Genomic DNA, 18,537 nt, shown 5'->3' on the forward strand with positions numbered 1-18,537 from the left:
CTTTCTTTAACACTCGATACTCAAAATGGCGGCCGCTCTGGGAAGCCAGGGAAATGCTGCAACCAATGCATTCAAGGTCTGCCGCCGATTACCGTGCTTGACTGAACCCTCCCAGATGCTGATAGCTACCAGGATAAAGAGAAGCCAATGGCTGTCCGCACAGCCAATATTATGGCTGCTAGAGGTATGTCTTCTATGTATCTTGCGATTTGGCCGTATAGCTAAATAATCTTCCAAGCTGTCGCCGATGCTATAAGAACGGTATGATAGACTTCTGCTCAACTCCTGGGAAGCGGGGCTAATATCCTCAAGTCACTTGGGCCGCGAGGAATGGATAAAATGGTAATTTCATGTGCCCCCGGGTTAATAATTAATATGAGCTGACTGATATGCAGATCCAAACTGGAAAAGGCGAGACTATAATCGTGCGTTGTTTCTGAACTTTGAGGTTTCGGCCCAACTTCAAGGTCAGCTAACTGACGACGGCACAGACAAACGATGGAAACACAATGTTAAAGGATATGAGTGTGATGCACCCGGCGGCTAAAATGTTGGTAGATTTGAGTGCTGCTCAGGATGTTGAAGCTGGTGATGGGACTACATCCGTTGTTGTTATTGCGGGAAGTTTATTGGGAGCTGCTGAGCGATTACTTTCGAAAGGTATTTATCGAGTTCACTGCTCTTAGGATCAATAACCGAGTTTACTAAATCTATCCAGGAATTCATCCGACCGTCATCTCTGAGTCCTTCCAGAGAGCCGCAGCAGCTGCGGTACAGATACTCCATGATATGTCCCAGCCTATCTCCCTTTCGGACCGGGCGACTCTTCTACAAGCAGCATCTACCTCTCTTTCATCGAAAATCGTTTCTCAATACTCGAACCTCCTTGGACCAATGGCAGTTGATTCCGTTCTTAAAGTAATAGATCCAAGAACCTCTGATAATGTTGACCTTCGAAACATCCGCATTGTTAAGAAGGTCGGCGGTACGATAGAGGATAGCGAGATGGTGGACGGTCTGATTCTCAACCAGCCAGTTCTAAAGAATGCAGGTGGTCCAACAAGGATTGAGAAAGCGCGCATTGCTTTAATACAATTCCAGCTGAGCCCACCTAAGCCTGACGTAATGACCCTGCATTGTCCATAGATCTTCGATGGTTGAGAGCTAACAGAATATCCAGATGGAGAACCAAATTGTGGTCAACGATTACAGACAAATGGACAAGATCCTCAAGGAAGAACGTACTTATCTTCTCAACATGGTCCGGAAAATCGCCAAGACCAAATGCAACGTTCTTCTGATTCAGAAATCGATCCTTCGTGACGCCGTTAATGACCTCTCACTTAACTTCCTGTCTCGAGTGAAGATTCTGGCGATTAAGGATATTGAGCGTGATGAAGTGGAATTCATTTGCAAGAGCCTTGGATGCAAACCAATTGCCAACGTCGAGTCTTTCACTGAGGATAAACTTGGTACGGCAGACTTGGTCGAAGAGGTCAATTCGTCTGGATCTCGATACGTGAAGATTACTGGTGTTCGCTCTGCAATGGCAAGCCAGACTGTTTCTATGATCGCTCGTGGCGCGAACAACCTCGTCCTCGATGAAGTTGAACGTTCTCTCCATGATGCCCTGTGCGTTGTTCGCTGTTTGGTCAAAAAGCGAGCATTAATCGCTGGTGGTGGCGCACCTGAAATAGAAATTGCCCACTCGTTGGCGAAGCAAGCTCGCGCGTTGTCGGGTACTGAGGCAATATGTTGGAAGGCTTTTGCTGAAGCTATGGAGGTTATTCCGGTGACTCTAGCCGAAAATGCTGGGCTGAATAGCATCAAGGTGGTGACAGATTTGCGCCATCGGCATGCAATGGGCGAGAAGAACGCGGGCGTTAGTATCCGCAGCGGTGGAGTGAAGGATAATATTGCCGACGAGAGGGTTTTGCAACCATTGCTTGTGAGCACGAGTGCTATTGAGCTCGCAGCTGAGACTGTGAAATTGATTCTACGCATTGATGACATCGCTCTGTCGAGATAAGCGGAAAGAAAATGACAAACACGTGAGCCACTAGCAAGGCAAAAGTCGCCTTAGCCTTTTTTTTGGGGGGAGGCAGACGGGCAGGATTTGATGTTCTATTGAGGCACTGTCATCCTACAGATAAAAAAATAGAATAAATACATAATGATCAGGTTAATATCGTTGGCCAGCTCACATCCCATCCTTTTTTCAGGGCACATCACATTACTTTAGACAATTGGAAGCTCACCTGTTTTTAGGCGTCTTCCGGCTCTTCATTTCTTCTCACCCTAGCCCTTCTCCGCTATGCCCTACCCTTTTCCTCTTCTTTCATTTCTTTGGACTATCACCCTGGGCCACGCAGTATCCGCACTCTATCTTCTCACAACAGGTCAATAAAGATTATACAGATAATTTGATATTATTTATATTTATCCTCCATAGGGGAATAAGACGAGGTCTATCCTAGCTAGGGGCGAGGCCTTGTAGCAATCGAACCTCCTTTGCTTGCTTCTTAAATCAGGGTGTCATATTAACCTTGACATAACTTTATCATTGCGCAGGGGCGGACGTGAAGGTATAGCCGCGCTAGGAGGTCAGATCCCGCGAAGTGCTTGGGGCCAATACTGAGAAACAGAAACGATAGAAGATGTAAAGGAAAGGAAATAGCAAACTGTGGCTACACTGCTAAACGATGCGCCGCAACCTGGATTACTAAAATAGGAAACGGAATGCCGCCGGCCAAGACCAATACGACTAGAGCGGGATAATCCAAAAAATTCAAGATCCAAAAACAATATTCGAAAGGACTTCTAAAAGAGAGATTAAGGAGAAGGGCGAAACCCCACGTTACACTATACCAACAATGTATGTGTCTTTTATAAGGAGCACAGCATACTAGTATAGTTGTATTAGCTTGAGAATGTCGTGCAACGCTTCTCCGGTATTTTTTGAAAAAAGTGACCGCACTTTGGAAACCAAAGATAGGCCTCACCAAGGCAATGGCCGGGGCCTGCATATGTCCTGTAAACCGCCCTAGATTGCTAATATAGATGTATTTAACAGAGCGCGAAACTGTATTTGCATCGATCTTCTTTCCATTCGGCTTGGTCTTCCAGCCGATCCCAACGTCGCTTCGCTTGTTGCCATGGAAATCTCCCATTGGCCTGACCGGAGCCAGTCTTTGAGGACCAAATTGCCCGGAATGACGGTGTGGCCTCCGTATGATGTCTTGCGCGCCAAGTTGCATGGATCAGGGTTCAAGACACTTGTGATTGGCTTCTCCGACCCGCGAGCCTGGGACGAGCTGCTAGACCCTTTTTTTGCTAAAGAATGCGGATCTTCTCCTGGAATGCGGGCGCTTAGAGAGTGATGTGGTTGGGCGTCTCGCTATTATCAAGAAGAGGAACAAGGTCCTTGATGCTGGCCGGTCTGGAGGCGTTCTCCTAGGATATCTCACCAGTATACCTTAGATAAAGGAGAATGTTGGAAAGTAGTACCGCCGGGTACTATACATACATATGTAAGGACTGCCGGTGACAAGGGTGTCCGCATTTCAAAGTCCACATAATAATAAGCATAACCGCTTGGGAGAATTGTCATGGAGCGACCTGCCTATGTTGTCACTGATAACTCTACAGGAGCTTGCATGCATTCATATTCTGTGAGCTTTTCTTTGAAAGTTTGCTTCCGAGCGGTCCAGTTCATGTGCCGCATGCCCTGCTGCTGCAGCACCGCATTAAAAATTCTTTGTTCTGACAACCTGAGAAATTGTTAAGCTCCCAGACCAACATTGATATCTCTTCCCACATAAAACTAAAACTCCAGACATTGGGTCGTTTGAGATCAGCTGGTAGTGGGTGGAAATGTCAATATATTTTCGCCGACAGTTAAATGACTGCCCTGCGGGTTATTCATGGTATAGGTGTTCCAAGGGACCCTTTGCAGGATGTTGTGGTGTCGACCCTTGCGACATTGGGATTTGTCTCGATGCTCCTTTAGACGAAACGGTTATCTATGTTTCCACTGGTATGTTGCATTCGTTCCCCCTAGCCATAGGCGATCTTCATCGAGTGCAGAACTAAAAATGGTTTTGATGTTGCAGACTCTTTGTCCTCATCAACAACGATACGTACGACAACAACACGCTACACCTCCAAGATAGAGCTTCCTACATCGCCGTCAACCCATCCTACCGCCACTAGAACTTCCACCCAGACAGTTAGCCATGACCCAGCTAAGACAGCGGCCGAAACGAGTTCCCCAGTACCAGGAACTAGTTCCCCAGCGCCTGAAGCCGGACCAAGCCGCTTCAATATAGGACGGCTAATCGCCATAGTTGTCCCGATAGGTGTTGCTGTGATCTTGTTACTCGCACTTGTATGGTTTGCCTCTAGGCGACAAAGAAAAAGAAATGTTGCGCAGGAGGGATCGCCTCCCGAAGTTTCCTCTAAACCCCCTTGGTTTAGAGGGAGTGTTTTAGCCTCCCGTGCTAGCTTATTTAGCAGTGAAAAGCAACTAAGCCATAACCAACCTTTATCTGGTAGAGCAGAAGGTGAGCAAAAGGCCACACATATTGGGTTGCTGGTTATCATGATGCGTTTTTGCCTGGCTAATAAGCTATACAGGCTATCAAAACAAAAATGAGATCAAAGATCTCTATGATAACAATCAGCTTTTGTCAGAGCCCATGGCTCTAGCTGCAAGTTCCGAAACAAATGGCAGTAGATCTCCTCCGGCTGGGCTAGCTCCGCCTATGTATAGCAGTCTATTAAACCCACCGCACGAGAATCAAGCTGCTGTGCTATTGGAATTACTGGGTTCCATTCCCCAAGGTCCACCAATCGAATTAGACGACACGAGCTGTGATCGGATCACGGATCTTTCTTCCTCATCAGAAGCCGATAAATACTCCGCCGTCATAAAGGGCGTCTTGTCCCGTTCTAAACCTCCGACAAGCAGCCACACCAAAAGGAACAAGGCCATTGAGCGCAACAATGCATTAGGCGGGTCATTCTTGCACCAGGTATGATGTGTAGTTGCAATAGCGATAACAGTCTGGAGGATCCAAGCACGTAACGAGGTTTATGAATCATAAAACCGAACAGATTGACTTGTTGACGCAAGTTATCCTCCTTGGACCTCAAATCTTGTTGGCCCTTAAGGACCAACATCTTCACGTACTTCCGACTTTCGCCCCAGTATTCCGTTGGCAAAGAAGAGTTGAAGAGCCACAAAGTGCTGACCTGGTGGATTGCACGCCTTTCCGATTTTCAAATCTAGTGAAGTCGGGTCTCTTCTGTGACAACTAATGTTCTGTAGTTATTATGTATTGACTGTTTGTAGATAATGATGATGAGCCACATTGTTAGCAAGAATCAAAGCCCAAACGCAAACCAGTTACCGAGTAGAGATTATTTAGTGAGGCAGGCGGCCCGCTAGACGTTGATATCACGTGATTATCGAGGTCTCCAAAAGTCTAATTTTTTGATTCGCAGCGCAACTTGGACGAGCAGCCAACCGACGAGTGACCGTTGCAATTCACCCAATTGACCGCACGTCTCCGCTCTGCGTATTGCAGACAAGAAGTATACTTACACAATGCTTTGCTCCCGCTGTCGCACGCATCTCCTCTCCCGCCTTCCGTTCTATCGCAGATCGTCCGCTCTTCCGTCCTCCAGATGCTCCGGAATCATATCAAGAACTCAACAACGAACCTACTCGACTCCCACCAACCCCACACAAGCGACAGCAGCTGAAGTCTCCGTCTCAACATCTGGGAGTGCCAATGACGCTACAGGAGCGGCTGCACCGCAAAAGGTGACGAGTACCGTCCCTGCCGGAACACGCCTAGCCGGATTAAACTATTTCAAAAACAAGCCCGAGGTCCTTGCGATGGACGACAGCGAATATCCAGATTGGCTGTGGAAGTTACTAGATGACCCGAAGGCGAAGTCGGCTAAGGATGGTTCTGGGAGTGTCGATGTCTCTTGTAAGTGGTGCCATTAGCGTATCTTTCTTCTTTCGCTGTCGGTTGTTTCCCTGGTTTTTCTGACCGCGCGAATTGTGTTGCTTTTTGTAGCGATGAATAAGAAACAACGAACACGCCACGAAAAGAAAATGGCCGCTGCTGCTGCCTCTAAACCCCCAGTGATCCCGCTCCACGAACAGTCTATCGATATCATTGCGGCGGATGCTGTGGCGCCTGATGCGGCGAAGAACTTCGAGGTGGCTTCCACGGGTATCGAGGCCAGAAAAGCAATCACCAAAAGCTCGCGCGAAGCGAGAAGGAAGTCGATCAAGGAGTCAAACTTTTTGAAGGGATTATAAGATGCCAGCTATCGGTACTTAGCATGGAGTTTGTAGGCAGTTTAAGGCATGGTATTCTCAGCGGTTATTCGAGACATATATACTGCTCGACCATCGTCCTCTGTCTGTGCCGGTCTAGCTGAATACCTCCGTTGTGGGAGAAGCGTCAAAGAGACAGGAGACGACGCCAAAGGCTACAGCATTCTCGAATGGAACAACGATAAGGGGGCAGGAAAATCCTCCATTCATCCCGTTATCAACGGGTGTATTGCTACGTTTCTGTATAATATGCGTTGATATTTGAGGTGCCTTTTCTGCATTTACGAGTTACTGGAGCATACAGGGCTGATTAGTAGAATACGATAAACCGATCCATCTTTATATCTCATACTCCGTACATGGTCGTTAAATCCGCGTTCTATCACCTGTGTTTCCCAATCAAATTGTGCCATCCATCGGAAAAACCATTGTTTGTTGGACCCGAGGCCTACAAATATTTGAAAATAGAGCCATAGACACCCTATCAAAAATATCGTTTGCATAACGCTATTGGATAAGCTCAGGTGTATTTTCCCCTGTTGAATGATGTTTTTCTGCAAGCACTCCTGGACCAAATGATCGCCCATCTTTCTGTGCTCCAGAGTGCTTCATATATTGCCAACACTGATTAGGCTGCGATGCTGGAGGATGGAATCCCCACTGCTCACTCTTTTTTTCCCTTAGGGTCACTAAAGAACCTTTGATGAATACCATTTAAATGCATCCTAACAGAACCTAGGCTCCATTGAACATAAGAATGGCCAAGGGTGCTGGGTACAACACGGAGTAATCACTTTGAAAAGTCACGTATGTCATCATATCAAGTTAATCGCATAGTTTGCATGTCCGGCTTCCATTCAGTTGCCTGTTACGTAGGAGCGGAAAGCGTTTAAGAGAAACGTCATCCATGCATAAACTAGTTGTTTACGTATGCAAGGTCCCTAAGTTTGTAGGGAGGTGCTAGATACATGTATTCATGAAAAAAAGGGGGTAGTCAATTGAATGAATAGAAGAGCACTATGATGGCAAAGATATTCGCTGGGAATTAATAAAATGTAATGAGCAAACTAAAAGAGACCGAATCACAAGGACAATATTTCCCACTCCAATGGGGGGCCACTAACTCCGGTAAAACCAAACCCGTCATCATCATGATTTAAAGAGGCGTTTGTAGGATAGAAGTTATATGAATCGGCGAAAACAGCCGAAGGTGCATCTAGGCCGCTATTCCTGACCCAGAGCCGCCGCGAACCCATCGAAATTGCCGTAAACCACCCTTAACGGCATCTTTTCCACACCCAGCGCCGGTTCTTGCGCCTGACAGTCCGTTGCCATTTGCATAAAGTCCCTGGCCGGCCTCTGTCCTTCCGACCTCCCGGCCTAGGACATAACCTGCAGAAAAGCTAATTGCCGAGAATAGGACAACAACGCCAGCACTGATAACCCACGTCATCACGGTAGGCCCCAGCAAAGAGCCAGTCTCAGTTACGGCCGTGCGGCGGGCCTTCTTTGGCAACGGTTGAGCAGCAGAATGATCCTTAGACGGGCTTGATTTTCGCCTTGCTTTGTTTGTGGATTTCAGCGGGGACCGGGATCGTTTCGAAGGTGGGGGCGGCGGTGTTCGGAATTGTGGTTCTTTTAGAGTTGTGTTGTTCTGATCGGAGTCATCGTCCCGCATAGCAACAGACTCGGGGACCAACCGGAATGTCGGAGGGTCTGACGACCTTGTGGCATTGGACCTTTCTGGGGCCGAACATTGGTTGTCCCGCTTCGGTAGGCCGCGGGCAGCTGCAGCACATGACAAAAGAGTAGACAGGCTTGCACGGAGCGCTGCATCATGATCTACATGGTGCGACGGAGAATACATGTTGTAGGGAGAATGTTGTTGCTGATGAGTGCGTGTCCGACGCGCGGAATGTAAGCTGGCTCGGGAGTTTCGACGGCTTCTCGCTCTATTGTCCATCGGGCCGGGTCCATAACCCGAAGCAGGAAAGTTTGAATGAGGTCGGGCACTAGTCTGGGAGGTCGGAGGATGTGAGAATACATTAGGTTGCGGAGTAAAAGCGGGAGGATTCAACCCGAGTGCTGTTGAGCTATCATCTTCATCACTCGAGAGAGCAACATCGGATGTTGATGGATTTCCTGGAATGAACGCGAGTGCTGGGCGTGGAGGTCTAGAAATATCTTCGTTTGAGCTGCTCATAACGCGATCCGATTCGCTTTCAGTTTCTTCATATTCTTCCTGACTGCTTTCATTTACCATAGGCTGGCGATGGGAGTACGTTATGTCCAGGTCTTGCGGAACGATAGGATGTCGGACGCCACGACCAGTGCGGTGCTGCTGGACCCTTAGTCCGGTTGTAACTATCTCATCGTTTGCTGTAGCTGAGGATAGGGATGAGGAGGAAGGTTGGGATGCAACCTCTATCCAAGAATCTAAATAATAGCCAAATGAGTACATTTTGTAATCGACAAACGGCGAAAGTGAGAGAGAGTAGGGGGCCGATGTGCAAGCCAAGGTTTCAATAACGGAGGGTGTAACAGTATGCAAGGGGCCGAGAAGGTTGTCCAAGCAATTTTAACGATCGCCGGCGGGCTGATCGTGGGAGGAGATAGGCAGTTACTCACCCTCGGACCTAGCTTGCTGGGCAGGAGATGTCACTTCTGGTCTTGTGCTGAAGTCCTGTGATGAAGTTTCATCACCTCTCGCAACTCGCGACCCACGCTCCGACACATCGCCACGAATTGAACCCATTGTATCGAGGTAACTCGGAGATTCAATGCTTTGATATACCTGTTGGGAAAGGTGGTTCAACCCAGGAGACGGTGCAAACCAGCCCTGGAGTCAAATTAACAATATAGAAAACCCAAAACTCCTTCGCCAAAATCTCTCTCTCTAGCCCTCCTGGAGAATCATTCCATCACTGGAGAGCGCTGCTTGGGGACAAGGAGGTCAGCACAACCCCTTGGAAAGGCACAAAAGGTATATAGCAGGTGACGTAATGCGGAATGGATGTGGCTTGCGTGCTTAAACCAAGGGAGCGATGACCACAGTTTTCAAACCGATCACGGTCCGAAATCAATCTGCTGCTGTTCTCTGGCAAAGCAGGATGATTGATGGTCGAAAACGGTACGGGGGGTGTTGATGATGCTGATATCAGGTGATGAGCTCACGGGATTGGAGGCGGCTGTGCATGGAGGAGTATAGGAAGCTGGTAAAGCAATGAGATCAAGACAGGATAAAGGTCGACGCCGTCAAGCATTGAGACGGCCGTGAATCCTGAGGGATAGAGGACGAAGAAAAGGACAGCACTGAGAGGAGGGGAGCCATGCGGGTCGTCAAGAACCTGTCGCTTCGTCGAGCGCCGGGCTGTCTTGTCACCACGGAAGACTTATGATGCGCGGATGCGATAGGGTGTTTATGCGCCGTGGAAATACTCCGGGGATGAGCTCCACCCTCCCCGGTCTGGACGTGTGAGGGATCGGCGGTTGGGATAGCGCGTGGAGATAGCGTGGATGTGGTGCGTGGTTCAAGCGGCCGACGGATCGATTGGTCGAGAGCCGGCCACATGATGCATCAATTACCCCGCTTTCACCACGCTAGTCTACATTTGGGCGTAGCTTAGGGCACTGCATTAGGGCTTCCAAGCAGTCACCTGCAGCTGCAGGCGGGAAACGGCCAGCAGCGAGTGGATGATGGACGATCGCATCGGGCGTGTTGCATGGAGAAATACGTATTGATGGGCCCCTCCCCTTCTTTTGATTGTACATACAAACATACTGTCCTATTAATATTTCCGGAGTAGCAACACGAGCATATTGTAAATTAGACAAAGAGAAGAAAACCGAACACTTTTTAGTAGCCCAACGAAACAACAAGCATACTGATACATTACCTGAAAAGTAGTATGGGATTCACCATTTCACCCTTTGCTCAAACAGAGTGGCCTAGAAGGTAGTTTTCTTCCCTGAGAAATCTCCAAACCCTCCCCGGCTTGCAAAACCACCGCGTCCACCACGTCCACCACCCCGGGCACCGCCTCTGCCACCGCCACGGCCTCCACGGCCGCCGCGGCCACCGAAGCTGCCACCAGAGTTCTGTCGTGGGGTGCTAAAGTCCAGGCGCATGGCACGGCCAGCGAGCTCGGTGCCCTGCAGGGCGTTGAAGGCAGAACGGGCCTCATCCACTGAGGAGAACTGAACATATCCGAATCCCTTTGGACGACCAGACTCGGGGTCGGTTGGCAAACGGATCCCGAGGATGGAGCCATGAGACGAGAATGTCTCTTGGACAGCGTTCTCGTCAGCGTTGAATGAGATGTTACCAATGAACAACGTATCACTCTCCGGGCTGGTCTGATCACCAAAGCTCTTAGCGCGCGACTGGGCACGGTCCCTGGCTCCGCCAGCATTCTGACGAGCGTTGGCGAAATCGAGGTTGATCGTGCGTCCATCGATTTCCGCGTCTTTCTTGGCCTTAAAGGCTTTGGATGCATCTTCAGCATTGGTGAACTCAACATAACCAAATCTGCCAGACGATTAGCATGGGAATCGAGTACTCTCGGCAGGGTTGTTTCTTACCCTCTGGAACGCCCAGAATCACGGTCGGTGACGATGCGGACACCGGAAAGCTCGCCAAAACTTTCAAATTCGGAACGCAGCCATTCCTCGTCGACATTCCATGACAGGTTGCCGACAAAGAGGTTGGAGCTCTCGGCAGAGGCTTCATCGGCGGTCTCCTTCTTAACCTTCTTCGCTACTGGGGTCTCGTCGGATTCAGCTTTGCGTTTTTGAGTCTTGGCTGGCTCCTCTGCTTCCTCGCTGGAGGACTCTTCGGATGACTCTTCCTCGCTGCCACTTTCTTCCTCAGACTCTTCTTCAGATTCTTCCGAGGCGGATTCCTATAAAATGTTAAACGGGGCTATAAGCATTACGAAGTATTGAGCACACAAACCTCCTTAGTAGCTTTCTTGGCTTTAGCTGGAGCTTCCTCAGACTCAGATTCGGATTCAGATTCGGACTGAGAGGCAGAATCCGACTCCGATTCACTTGAGCTCGCTTTTACATTTTTCTTGGCAACCTTCTGTTCTTCTTCAGACTCCGATTCTTCTTCGCTTTCACTTTCACTCTCGCTTTCGCTTTCTGCGACCTTTGCCATTCCGCTTTTCTGGACAGGCTTCTCATCCTCCTCCGATGAACTTTCCGAGGATTCAGACTCGGATTCGGATCCAGATGCCGATTCAGATTCGGAGTCAGCAGCAGCCTTTGGCACGTTCACTTCGCTCTCGCTCTCACTCTCGCTCTCGCTGCTGGAGCTAACGCTCTTCATTTCCTCGTCGCTATCAGATTCTGAAGATTCCGACGGTGTAGGAGCCTTCTTTTTCTTCTCTAGCTTCTTTTCGGCTTTGGAAGCAACTTTCTTGGCGATTTCTTTGCTCTTGGCTTTAGGTGTAGTGGATGGCTTCGTCACGCCTCCATTCTTGACCTTGCTAAGAACTTTGTCGTCGGCCTTGGGAGCCTTAGTCTTGGATTTCGGTGCTTTCATGTTGCTGAACGAGACACTTGAGTCAGTATGAAAGCGCAACACTGATGCGGATAGAAGAGCAAATATGTTGGACTTACAACGAGTAATCACCAGAGGAGAAACAAGAGTGCAAATTTGCTTGCTTGAATTGGATTCAAGTGCGGCTGAATGAATAATATCACCCGATTTGCAAGTGTGCTTGACTTTTATCTGTCACGCACACAGCCGTTAGACCCCAGTTTCAAAGCCCTCAGAAGCCCACTTTCAAGTCTCAAGCCCACAGTTGACAGACAGGCACTTGATGGTAGCGCCGTCTATGTATAGAACCCACGGACAAGTCCCACAGATAGAATCGCAATTGCCCACAGCCCTCAGCCCACAGTGTTCAAAAGCCCACAGTAAGCCCCCAGGAAGCCCACGAAAAGAAAGCTATACGTACAAGTCCACAGCAAAAGTCCGCTTTGCGATCCTTTTCTTTTTTTTTTTTTTGACTGACACTCCGAGGTTTGATCAACCAAGGTAAGTCAGAGCTCTGAGAATCGAAAATAAATCTTCGAGACACAGAGTAGTGAAGGGCAGAAGAACGCGTTGCAAAAGAAAAAAAAAATTGACAGCAACGGAAGAGAAAAGCGAGATTTTGACGGAGCTGAAAATTTCACGCTCACCGCCTGCGCCAACGCGGAGACTAGCCTGATTAGGAATAGCGCTCCATAGCTTGCCAGCAGTTTCGAGTCCCCACAGCCGGTTCCTGGAATCCTGCCGCTCGAACTCGCTCGTTCCCACGGCGAACATCGTCGGATTGTTCCAGGCAGAACCGAGTCAATTGGCGCTGCACGGGTTCAAATTTTAAAAGCGGCTCTTTCCATGGACGCTGTCGGCCTCCCTTGATGTTCGCAATGACGTCTCCAAGGCCATCAACCCCGTCCTCCCACCGACCGCGAAAAAAGCGACGGCTGCTCGCCAGCGCCTCTTCTAGCACCAACATCGACTTGATCACCGGTCCAAATACGAGCGAACAATCCCCAGCCTTTCCGCTGGTATCATTTCTTTGGCCAGCACGTACTGGTGTTTCGCAATGGCTAATTCTTCCTATAATTCTCATGGCCGTCGGGTTGTTTCGGTGGGCAGTAGGACTGTGGGGATACTCAGGTAGAACTTCGGCTGGCTCCCGGATTCACCGTTGGAGCCTGTTAAAGAGCCTTCCAGAGCTAACCTTTCTTTCTAGGACATGGCATGCCGCCGATGTATGGTGATTTTGAGGCCCAACGGCATTGGATGGAGCTGACAATTCACCTACCTATTTCCTCCTGGTACTTCTACGATTTAAATTGGTGGGGCCTTGATTACCCGCCGTTGACTGCGTACCACAGCTGGTTGCTCGGAAAAGTGTATGACGCTACATATATCTCAGTACCTTTTCGATGTACAAATAACTGATAGTGACTAGAGGATCGCTAATTGACCCCTCCTGGTTTACCCTTGACGTTTCTCGCGGGATAGAGAGCCCACTTCTCAAAGTCTATATGCGCGCCACCGTTGTTGTCTCCGAGTACCTTGTCTACATCCCCGCCGTCGTGATATTTCTCAGGAGATATGCCCGTGAGCAAAGGATCAACATTTGGGCGGCTTCAGTCGCCCTCGTCGCTATCCTCATGCAGCCCGCGACTATACTGATCGACCATGGTCATTTTCAGTATAACACTGTTATGCTTGGGCTGGTGGTTGCCGCATCGGAAAGCATAATAGCGAAGAGACGACTATGGGCTTGTGTATTCTTTGTTGGTGCCCTTGGTTTCAAGCAGATGGCACTGTATTTCGCGCCAGTGATCTTCTCTTATATGCTGGGCTCCTGTTTTACTCCAAAGCTCAGGCTAGGAAGATTACTTGGCATCAGCCTGATTACAATAACCGCATTCGCCCTGGTATTCGCGCCTTTGATTGCTGGGGCTGTTTATGACAATTATCGCGGTATCCCTATGCCAAATTCTCAACCACCCCTCTTTCAAAGCTTGCCGATATCGCTAAACGACTCATCTTGGCTCTATGCACCTTTGCTTCTGCTTTGTCAATCTATCCACCGGATATTCCCCTTTGCTCGTGGCTTGTTCGAAGACAAAGTTGCAAATATGTGGTGTGCCATCCACACGTTCTACAAGCTCTCCCGCTTCTCCTCTTCTACCCTCCAAAAGGCCTCTCTAGCTGCGACAGTTCTTAGCATTCTTGTCCCTTGCATTACTATCGGACGGTATCCGCGGCCGGAACTTCTTTTGTTTGCTCTGGCAAACAGTGCGTGGGGTTTCTTCCTCTGTTCATTTCAGGTACATGAAAAAAGCGTGCTCCTGCCTTTGCTGCCGATGACGTTACTCCTTTGCGGTGATGGTGGACTGAGCAAAGAATCAAGAGCCTGGGTTGGTTTTGGCAACATTCTTGGAGCATGGACATTATTTCCCTTGCTAAAGCGGGAAGAGCTTCGTGTGCCGTACTTTGTTGTCACATTGCTCTGGGCATATCTTCTTGGACTCCCACCAACATCGTTTGATCTGTATAGGAACCGTGAAGGGTCTCGGGACCTGCACATTTTCACCAAACTGTTACACCTCGGGTGCTATTTATCGATGATTGTTTGGCATGTCTTTGACGCATTCGTTCCTCCTCCGCCGACGAAGCCGGACCTCTGGGTTGTCCTCAATGCCCTGATAGGGACGTCTGGGTTTGGATTAATCTACCTTTGGTGTACAGTAAAGTTGGTCCAGGGAGCTCGATTCACCGCCCAAGCCATCGAATCACCACATCCTCGGATTTCAAACACGAAGAAGAAGCAATAGCAATCTGAGCCCTACGGCTTGTTTGTATCTTTCCTATATTTATTCCGGAGACATCCGACACTGTGATACCCCTTTTCTTATGTACAAATTCTCGAGCTTCTTGTACCACAAGGGCAAAAACCATCGTCTATTCTAAGATTGGAGATGTATGTTGTATATCATAGAGGCACTATTATGGGAGGCAAAATATGGTATAAAGAAAAGAGATGGTCTATTCCACCCTTCAAACACAATGCGAAGACCTCTTATAAAAGTAATGTACAGTTGAATCCCAAACGACCTTTATCCTGCCCTTAGCTGGCGGTTTCGTGAAACCAGCGTCAGTATTTATACATCCCTTCCGGAACGCCATTGTAATATTTGAGCACACTCAAGCCGATAACCATACCCAGAATTTCAAGTTAGTCGCGTAACCGTAACCATGATCTCTCGAGACTTTGTTCCCCGTTACACCTTGAACCCGTAGCCGGCCATGCAGCTTCGGTATTGATCGATTAGGGATTTGCATTCCGATTCGGCAGGGTTGTCGGACTTGGAGAAGAGCATGCAGTCATCGCGAGCGGTCTTTTCGGGTTTGCAGACGCAGCAGGGCTATAACAAAAGAAGATAATGTATCATAGTTAGAGAGGAAGCGCAAACTTGATAGATAGGAGAATGGGGCATTATTTTTTCTTCCCCTTCTGAACGAATGCCTAAAGTATCCATACCTTTGGCTTTTCTGTTTCGGAGTAGGATGGCTTTACGGAAGAATTGGCCGTTTGAGAGGTGACCTGGGCTGGAAAGGTGGTTAGTTCAATGTTGCGCATTCTTGCGGCGGCGGCGGCGGCGGCGAGGGAACGGGTGTTTGCGGGACATACAGGATGAAATGGGGGATACAGCAGCGGACGACATTTTTGAAATAAAAGAACGACTTGGGAGCTTCCCGCCTCGACACAAGATTGATTGATGCGGAAAAGAGATCTTAGGAGAAGTGAGGTTATATATATCGTGATGAATCGAAATAAATCCGTTCAAATTTCAACAGCTGAGCTGAGTAAGCGGATTCCATGGTTTCCCGATAAACCCGGGCCGACAGTTAGTTCAAGCCTGAACGTAAAACAAACTTGTGGCGTTACGGAGGACAAATGTTTATTTTCTTCAATTGTCGAACATTTGTAAAGGGCAGTTCATGCAAACATATGGCATTGCTTAGTATCGGCCGCGAAACAAAACCCGTGGCCCAATTCTCGAGCCCGCATTCCGGTTCGAATCGACCCAGCCAACCAGCTCATCGTCGCCAGCTCTACTCCGTACACGGCCTCTTTCCTAAATTTTTACAAACAAGATCTCGTCAATGAGGCTGTCCATTTTTCATCCCAAAACGAAGAGGATCCCTTATGGTTTAACACCATCCCCCCTGGGATTGGTTCTGGCTACATATCTCGACATCAATCTCGAGATTTCCAAATTGCTAACCGCTAAACTACATTTGGTTAGTGACGCCAAGAATTGATTGACGGGATGGATCATTATATTTCCGTTCCCTTCAGCCTTTCCAAGGAGAAAAGGCCGACGAGCTGATCCGCAGGGTATTGAAGCGACTCTGCATGAAAAATAGTTCTGGTTAGGTGTTTCCGGTCAGTGTATTCTATACATACATATTTCCTTCATGAATGGGGGATATGATGCAAAATTTCGGAGGAGCACTCCCGAGCTGAACAAACTTAGCGCGGGAATCTAGAATCGTCGGTGGTGAAAATTGTTTGGTGGTGATCACTTGATGTCCCGCAAATCCAAAATATCACAATCCTTATTTTGAATCCCCTTGAACAGCACTTGACAGTTTTTCCCCCCTTTCTCTTTTAAACAAGGAAACTATCTGCTATTCTCATCTCTTATAGCCATAAAAACATAGTTTCTTATTTACAACCTTCCATCACTTCTTGCCCTGCCATAAGACTTTTAACTACCCCGCCATGGCCCCTCCGTCCACCGTCTTCTCAATCCAAGATAAAGGGTTGAGATTTGACTCTGCCACCGACTTGGAACCTCACATCAAGCCTCTCCTCGAAAGCGACAATATCGTTACGGAAATTTACCTCGGAGGAAACACCTTTGGAGTTCCCGCCTGCGAGCTTCTGGGTAAAGCTCTCCGAACGCAAAAGAAACTCCACACCGCAAACCTCGCCGATATCTTCACCTCACGCCTCCTCGCCGAGATCCCACAAGCCCTCTCCTTTCTATTAAACGCGTTGCTAGATGTCCATACTCTGCAGACAGTTGATTTAAGCGATAACGCCTTCGGGCTAAACACGCAGGCGCCCCTCGTTGAGTTCTTACAGGCACACGTTCCTTTACGTCACCTGCTTTTGAACAATAACGGCTTGGGCCCAAAGGCAGGTACCCTTATTGCCGATGCGCTGACGGAATTATGCGCGAGAAAGATCAAGGCGCGATCGAATCCGGACCTTGGATACGAAGTACCCTTGCTGGAGACGATCGTGTGTGGTCGCAACAGACTTGAAAGTGGAAGTATGGCTGCGTGGGCTCGTGCGATAAAGGCTCACGGCAAGGGCCTCAGAGTTGTCAAGATGGTCCAGAATGGTATCCGCCAGGATGGAATCAAGCTTCTCTTGGACCATGGTCTGCGACATGCGCCCGAGCTAGAGTTACTCGATCTTCAGGATAATACTTTTACGGTCTCCGGCGCCATAATACTCGCAGATACAGTGACCGGCTGGCCATCGATTCGCGAGCTCTCTTTAGGAGATTGTTATCTCAAGGGCCGAGGTTGGATTAAAGTCGGAAAAGCGATCGCAAAGGGAAATAACAAGAAGCTTGAGATTCTCAGATTGATGTATAATGATATCAATGCCGCTGGATTGCAAATATTACTCCATGCTGCGAAGAATGCGCTCCCCCTTCTGAGACGCATCGAGCTGAATGGAAACAAATTTGACGAGGATGACGAGAGCATCGTGGAATTGAGAGAGCTTCTTGACGAGCGGAAAGAAGCGAGAGGCAAAGAAGACGACGAGGAGGATGCGTGGGGCTTGGATGAACTAGATGAGTTAGAAGAAGAGAGTGAAGAGGAAGAGGAGGAGGAGGAAGAGAGCGAGGCAGAAGAGGTAGAGAAGAAAGCGGAGAAGGTCGTGGAGGAGGCTGAGCAGGCTGAGAACGAGAAGGTCGCTCAAGACGTCGACAAAGCTGTGGATGAACTCGGCGAGAAATTAAAGAGCACGTCTATTTGATCGGTAGTTGCCAGAGCTGTTACACCTTGATAGAGAACAAAGGTCGATTGCCATTGTTACAGCGTATCACTACCCTTGATTCGGGAGGTTGAGCTTGATATTTAATATTCCTGTCGAATAGCGACTCGAGCCTTGTACTGGTTAAACAAAAAAAAGTTGAAGTAGAAAATAGAACTTTCTGAATGATGCCATGACGAGGACTTTTGCTAGACCTGGTCATAACTACGGACACATATGGGGTACAAAACGTCTTTAAGACAGCCAGACGTGTCCCGAGGTCCACTTATATTCGATCAAGATCTCTGTCGAGCATAATTGTGGTCTTGTTATGATGTATCATGTAACTCCATACCTGCGAGCCCAGCATATCAGGTAACTAATAAGTTGGAAGACAAATCAAATCACCCTTCTCCGCGGCAAGCTTCCGGTTTCTTCAGAGAAATAAGTATCCGCTATATTCCCTGACCCTGCTGGTGGCACGCATCCCCTGACACTACGATGTGGTGGACGACAATTCTGCCGATGCCGCGCTTCCGCTCTTCGTATAGTTAATTAAGCCGTCATTCATAAAGTTCGCCGCTTTGCGCGACTTTTTGAATCTTG

The 18,537-nt window shown here is 48.5% G+C and overlaps 8 protein-coding genes across 8 annotated transcripts; 5 read left to right on the forward strand and 3 right to left on the reverse strand.

Moving 5' to 3' along the window:
* Positions 1 to 25: 25 nt before the first annotated feature.
* Positions 26 to 2,198, forward strand: CIMG_02337 (T-complex protein 1 subunit delta; the record flags this gene model as incomplete). Its single annotated transcript, XM_001248565.2, has 8 exons — positions 26 to 76; positions 133 to 184; positions 239 to 261; positions 313 to 342; positions 396 to 425; positions 492 to 660; positions 719 to 1,122; positions 1,181 to 2,198. The coding sequence occupies 8 exons, from the start codon at positions 26 to 28 to the stop codon at positions 2,027 to 2,029; spliced, it is 1,608 nt and encodes a 535-aa protein (XP_001248566.2). The 3' UTR covers positions 2,030 to 2,198.
* Positions 2,199 to 3,873: 1,675 nt separating this feature from the next.
* CIMG_10917 (uncharacterized protein) lies at positions 3,874 to 5,319 on the forward strand (the record flags this gene model as incomplete). The annotated part of the gene is made up of 4 exons (XM_012358944.1): positions 3,874 to 4,036; positions 4,113 to 4,562; positions 4,636 to 5,033; positions 5,065 to 5,319. The coding sequence occupies 4 exons, from the start codon at positions 3,874 to 3,876 to the stop codon at positions 5,317 to 5,319; spliced, it is 1,266 nt and encodes a 421-aa protein (XP_012214367.1).
* Positions 5,320 to 5,531: 212 nt separating this feature from the next.
* Positions 5,532 to 6,700, forward strand: CIMG_10916 (mitochondrial 54S ribosomal protein YmL37). Its single transcript, XM_012358943.1, has 2 exons — positions 5,532 to 5,999; positions 6,090 to 6,700. The coding sequence occupies exons 1-2, from the start codon at positions 5,609 to 5,611 to the stop codon at positions 6,335 to 6,337; spliced, it is 639 nt and encodes a 212-aa protein (XP_012214366.1). The 5' UTR covers positions 5,532 to 5,608; the 3' UTR covers positions 6,338 to 6,700.
* Positions 6,701 to 7,246: 546 nt separating this feature from the next.
* Positions 7,247 to 9,720, reverse strand: CIMG_02335 (uncharacterized protein). The gene is made up of 2 exons (XM_001248563.2): positions 8,984 to 9,720; positions 7,247 to 8,791 (listed from the first exon to the last, which is right to left on the reverse strand). The coding sequence occupies exons 1-2, from the start codon at positions 9,108 to 9,110 to the stop codon at positions 7,572 to 7,574; spliced, it is 1,347 nt and encodes a 448-aa protein (XP_001248564.1). The 5' UTR covers positions 9,111 to 9,720; the 3' UTR covers positions 7,247 to 7,571.
* A 355-nt stretch (positions 9,721 to 10,075) lies between these two features.
* CIMG_02333 (nucleolin) lies at positions 10,076 to 12,458 on the reverse strand. The gene is made up of 5 exons (XM_001248561.2): positions 12,319 to 12,458; positions 11,978 to 12,089; positions 11,310 to 11,904; positions 10,937 to 11,256; positions 10,076 to 10,883 (listed from the first exon to the last, which is right to left on the reverse strand). Exons 3-5 carry the CDS (start codon positions 11,898 to 11,900, stop codon positions 10,304 to 10,306), a joined length of 1,491 nt encoding a protein of 496 aa, XP_001248562.1. The 5' UTR covers positions 11,901 to 11,904; positions 11,978 to 12,089; positions 12,319 to 12,458; the 3' UTR covers positions 10,076 to 10,303.
* A 189-nt stretch (positions 12,459 to 12,647) lies between these two features.
* CIMG_02332 (glucosyltransferase) lies at positions 12,648 to 14,971 on the forward strand. Its single transcript, XM_001248560.2, has 3 exons — positions 12,648 to 13,028; positions 13,105 to 13,267; positions 13,327 to 14,971. The coding sequence occupies exons 1-3, from the start codon at positions 12,767 to 12,769 to the stop codon at positions 14,702 to 14,704; spliced, it is 1,803 nt and encodes a 600-aa protein (XP_001248561.2). The 5' UTR covers positions 12,648 to 12,766; the 3' UTR covers positions 14,705 to 14,971.
* CIMG_02331 (cytochrome c oxidase assembly protein subunit 17) lies at positions 14,896 to 15,760 on the reverse strand. Its single transcript, XM_001248559.2, has 3 exons — positions 15,562 to 15,760; positions 15,412 to 15,479; positions 14,896 to 15,295 (listed from the first exon to the last, which is right to left on the reverse strand). Exons 1-3 carry the CDS (start codon positions 15,593 to 15,595, stop codon positions 15,152 to 15,154), a joined length of 246 nt encoding a protein of 81 aa, XP_001248560.1. The 5' UTR covers positions 15,596 to 15,760; the 3' UTR covers positions 14,896 to 15,151.
* A 766-nt stretch (positions 15,761 to 16,526) lies between these two features.
* CIMG_02329 (ran GTPase activating protein 1) lies at positions 16,527 to 18,128 on the forward strand. Its single transcript, XM_001248557.2, has one exon. The coding sequence runs from the start codon at positions 16,660 to 16,662 to the stop codon at positions 17,932 to 17,934; it is 1,275 nt and encodes a 424-aa protein (XP_001248558.1). The 5' UTR covers positions 16,527 to 16,659; the 3' UTR covers positions 17,935 to 18,128.
* The last annotated feature ends 409 nt before the right edge of the window (positions 18,129 to 18,537 follow it).

Source organism: Coccidioides immitis (genome assembly GCF_000149335.2).
Source record: "Coccidioides immitis RS genomic scaffold supercont3.1, whole genome shotgun sequence".
In the NCBI taxonomy this organism is placed as follows: domain Eukaryota; kingdom Fungi; phylum Ascomycota; class Eurotiomycetes; order Onygenales; family Onygenaceae; genus Coccidioides; species Coccidioides immitis.

Coding starts and splice junctions, on each gene's coding strand:
- CIMG_10916 (XM_012358943.1), top strand. CDS start 5,609: ATGCTTTGCTCCCGCTGTCGCACGCATCTCCTCTCCCGCCTTCCGTTC. Junction 6,000..6,089: donor TGGGAGTGTCGATGTCTCTT/GTAAGTGGTGCC, acceptor TGCTTTTTGTAG/CGATGAATAAGAAACAACGA.
- CIMG_02335 (XM_001248563.2), bottom strand. CDS start 9,110: ATGGGTTCAATTCGTGGCGATGTGTCGGAGCGTGGGTCGCGAGTTGCG. Junction 8,792..8,983: donor CCAGCAAGCTAGGTCCGAGG/GTGAGTAACTGC, acceptor GCTATTATTTAG/ATTCTTGGATAGAGGTTGCA.
- CIMG_02333 (XM_001248561.2), bottom strand. CDS start 11,900: ATGAAAGCACCGAAATCCAAGACTAAGGCTCCCAAGGCCGACGACAAA. Junction 11,257..11,309: donor CCAAGAAAGCTACTAAGGAG/GTTTGTGTGCTC, acceptor AACATTTTATAG/GAATCCGCCTCGGAAGAATC. Junction 10,884..10,936: donor GATTCTGGGCGTTCCAGAGG/GTAAGAAACAAC, acceptor ATCGTCTGGCAG/ATTTGGTTATGTTGAGTTCA.
- CIMG_02332 (XM_001248560.2), top strand. CDS start 12,767: ATGTTCGCAATGACGTCTCCAAGGCCATCAACCCCGTCCTCCCACCGA. Junction 13,029..13,104: donor AGGACTGTGGGGATACTCAG/GTAGAACTTCGG, acceptor CTTTCTTTCTAG/GACATGGCATGCCGCCGATG. Junction 13,268..13,326: donor AGCTGGTTGCTCGGAAAAGT/GTATGACGCTAC, acceptor GATAGTGACTAG/AGGATCGCTAATTGACCCCT.
- CIMG_02331 (XM_001248559.2), bottom strand. CDS start 15,595: ATGTCGTCCGCTGCTGTATCCCCCATTTCATCCT. Junction 15,480..15,561: donor TGTATCCCCCATTTCATCCT/GTATGTCCCGCA, acceptor CCACCTTTCCAG/CCCAGGTCACCTCTCAAACG. Junction 15,296..15,411: donor CCGAAACAGAAAAGCCAAAG/GTATGGATACTT, acceptor CTTTTGTTATAG/CCCTGCTGCGTCTGCAAACC.
- CIMG_02329 (XM_001248557.2), top strand. CDS start 16,660: ATGGCCCCTCCGTCCACCGTCTTCTCAATCCAAGATAAAGGGTTGAGA.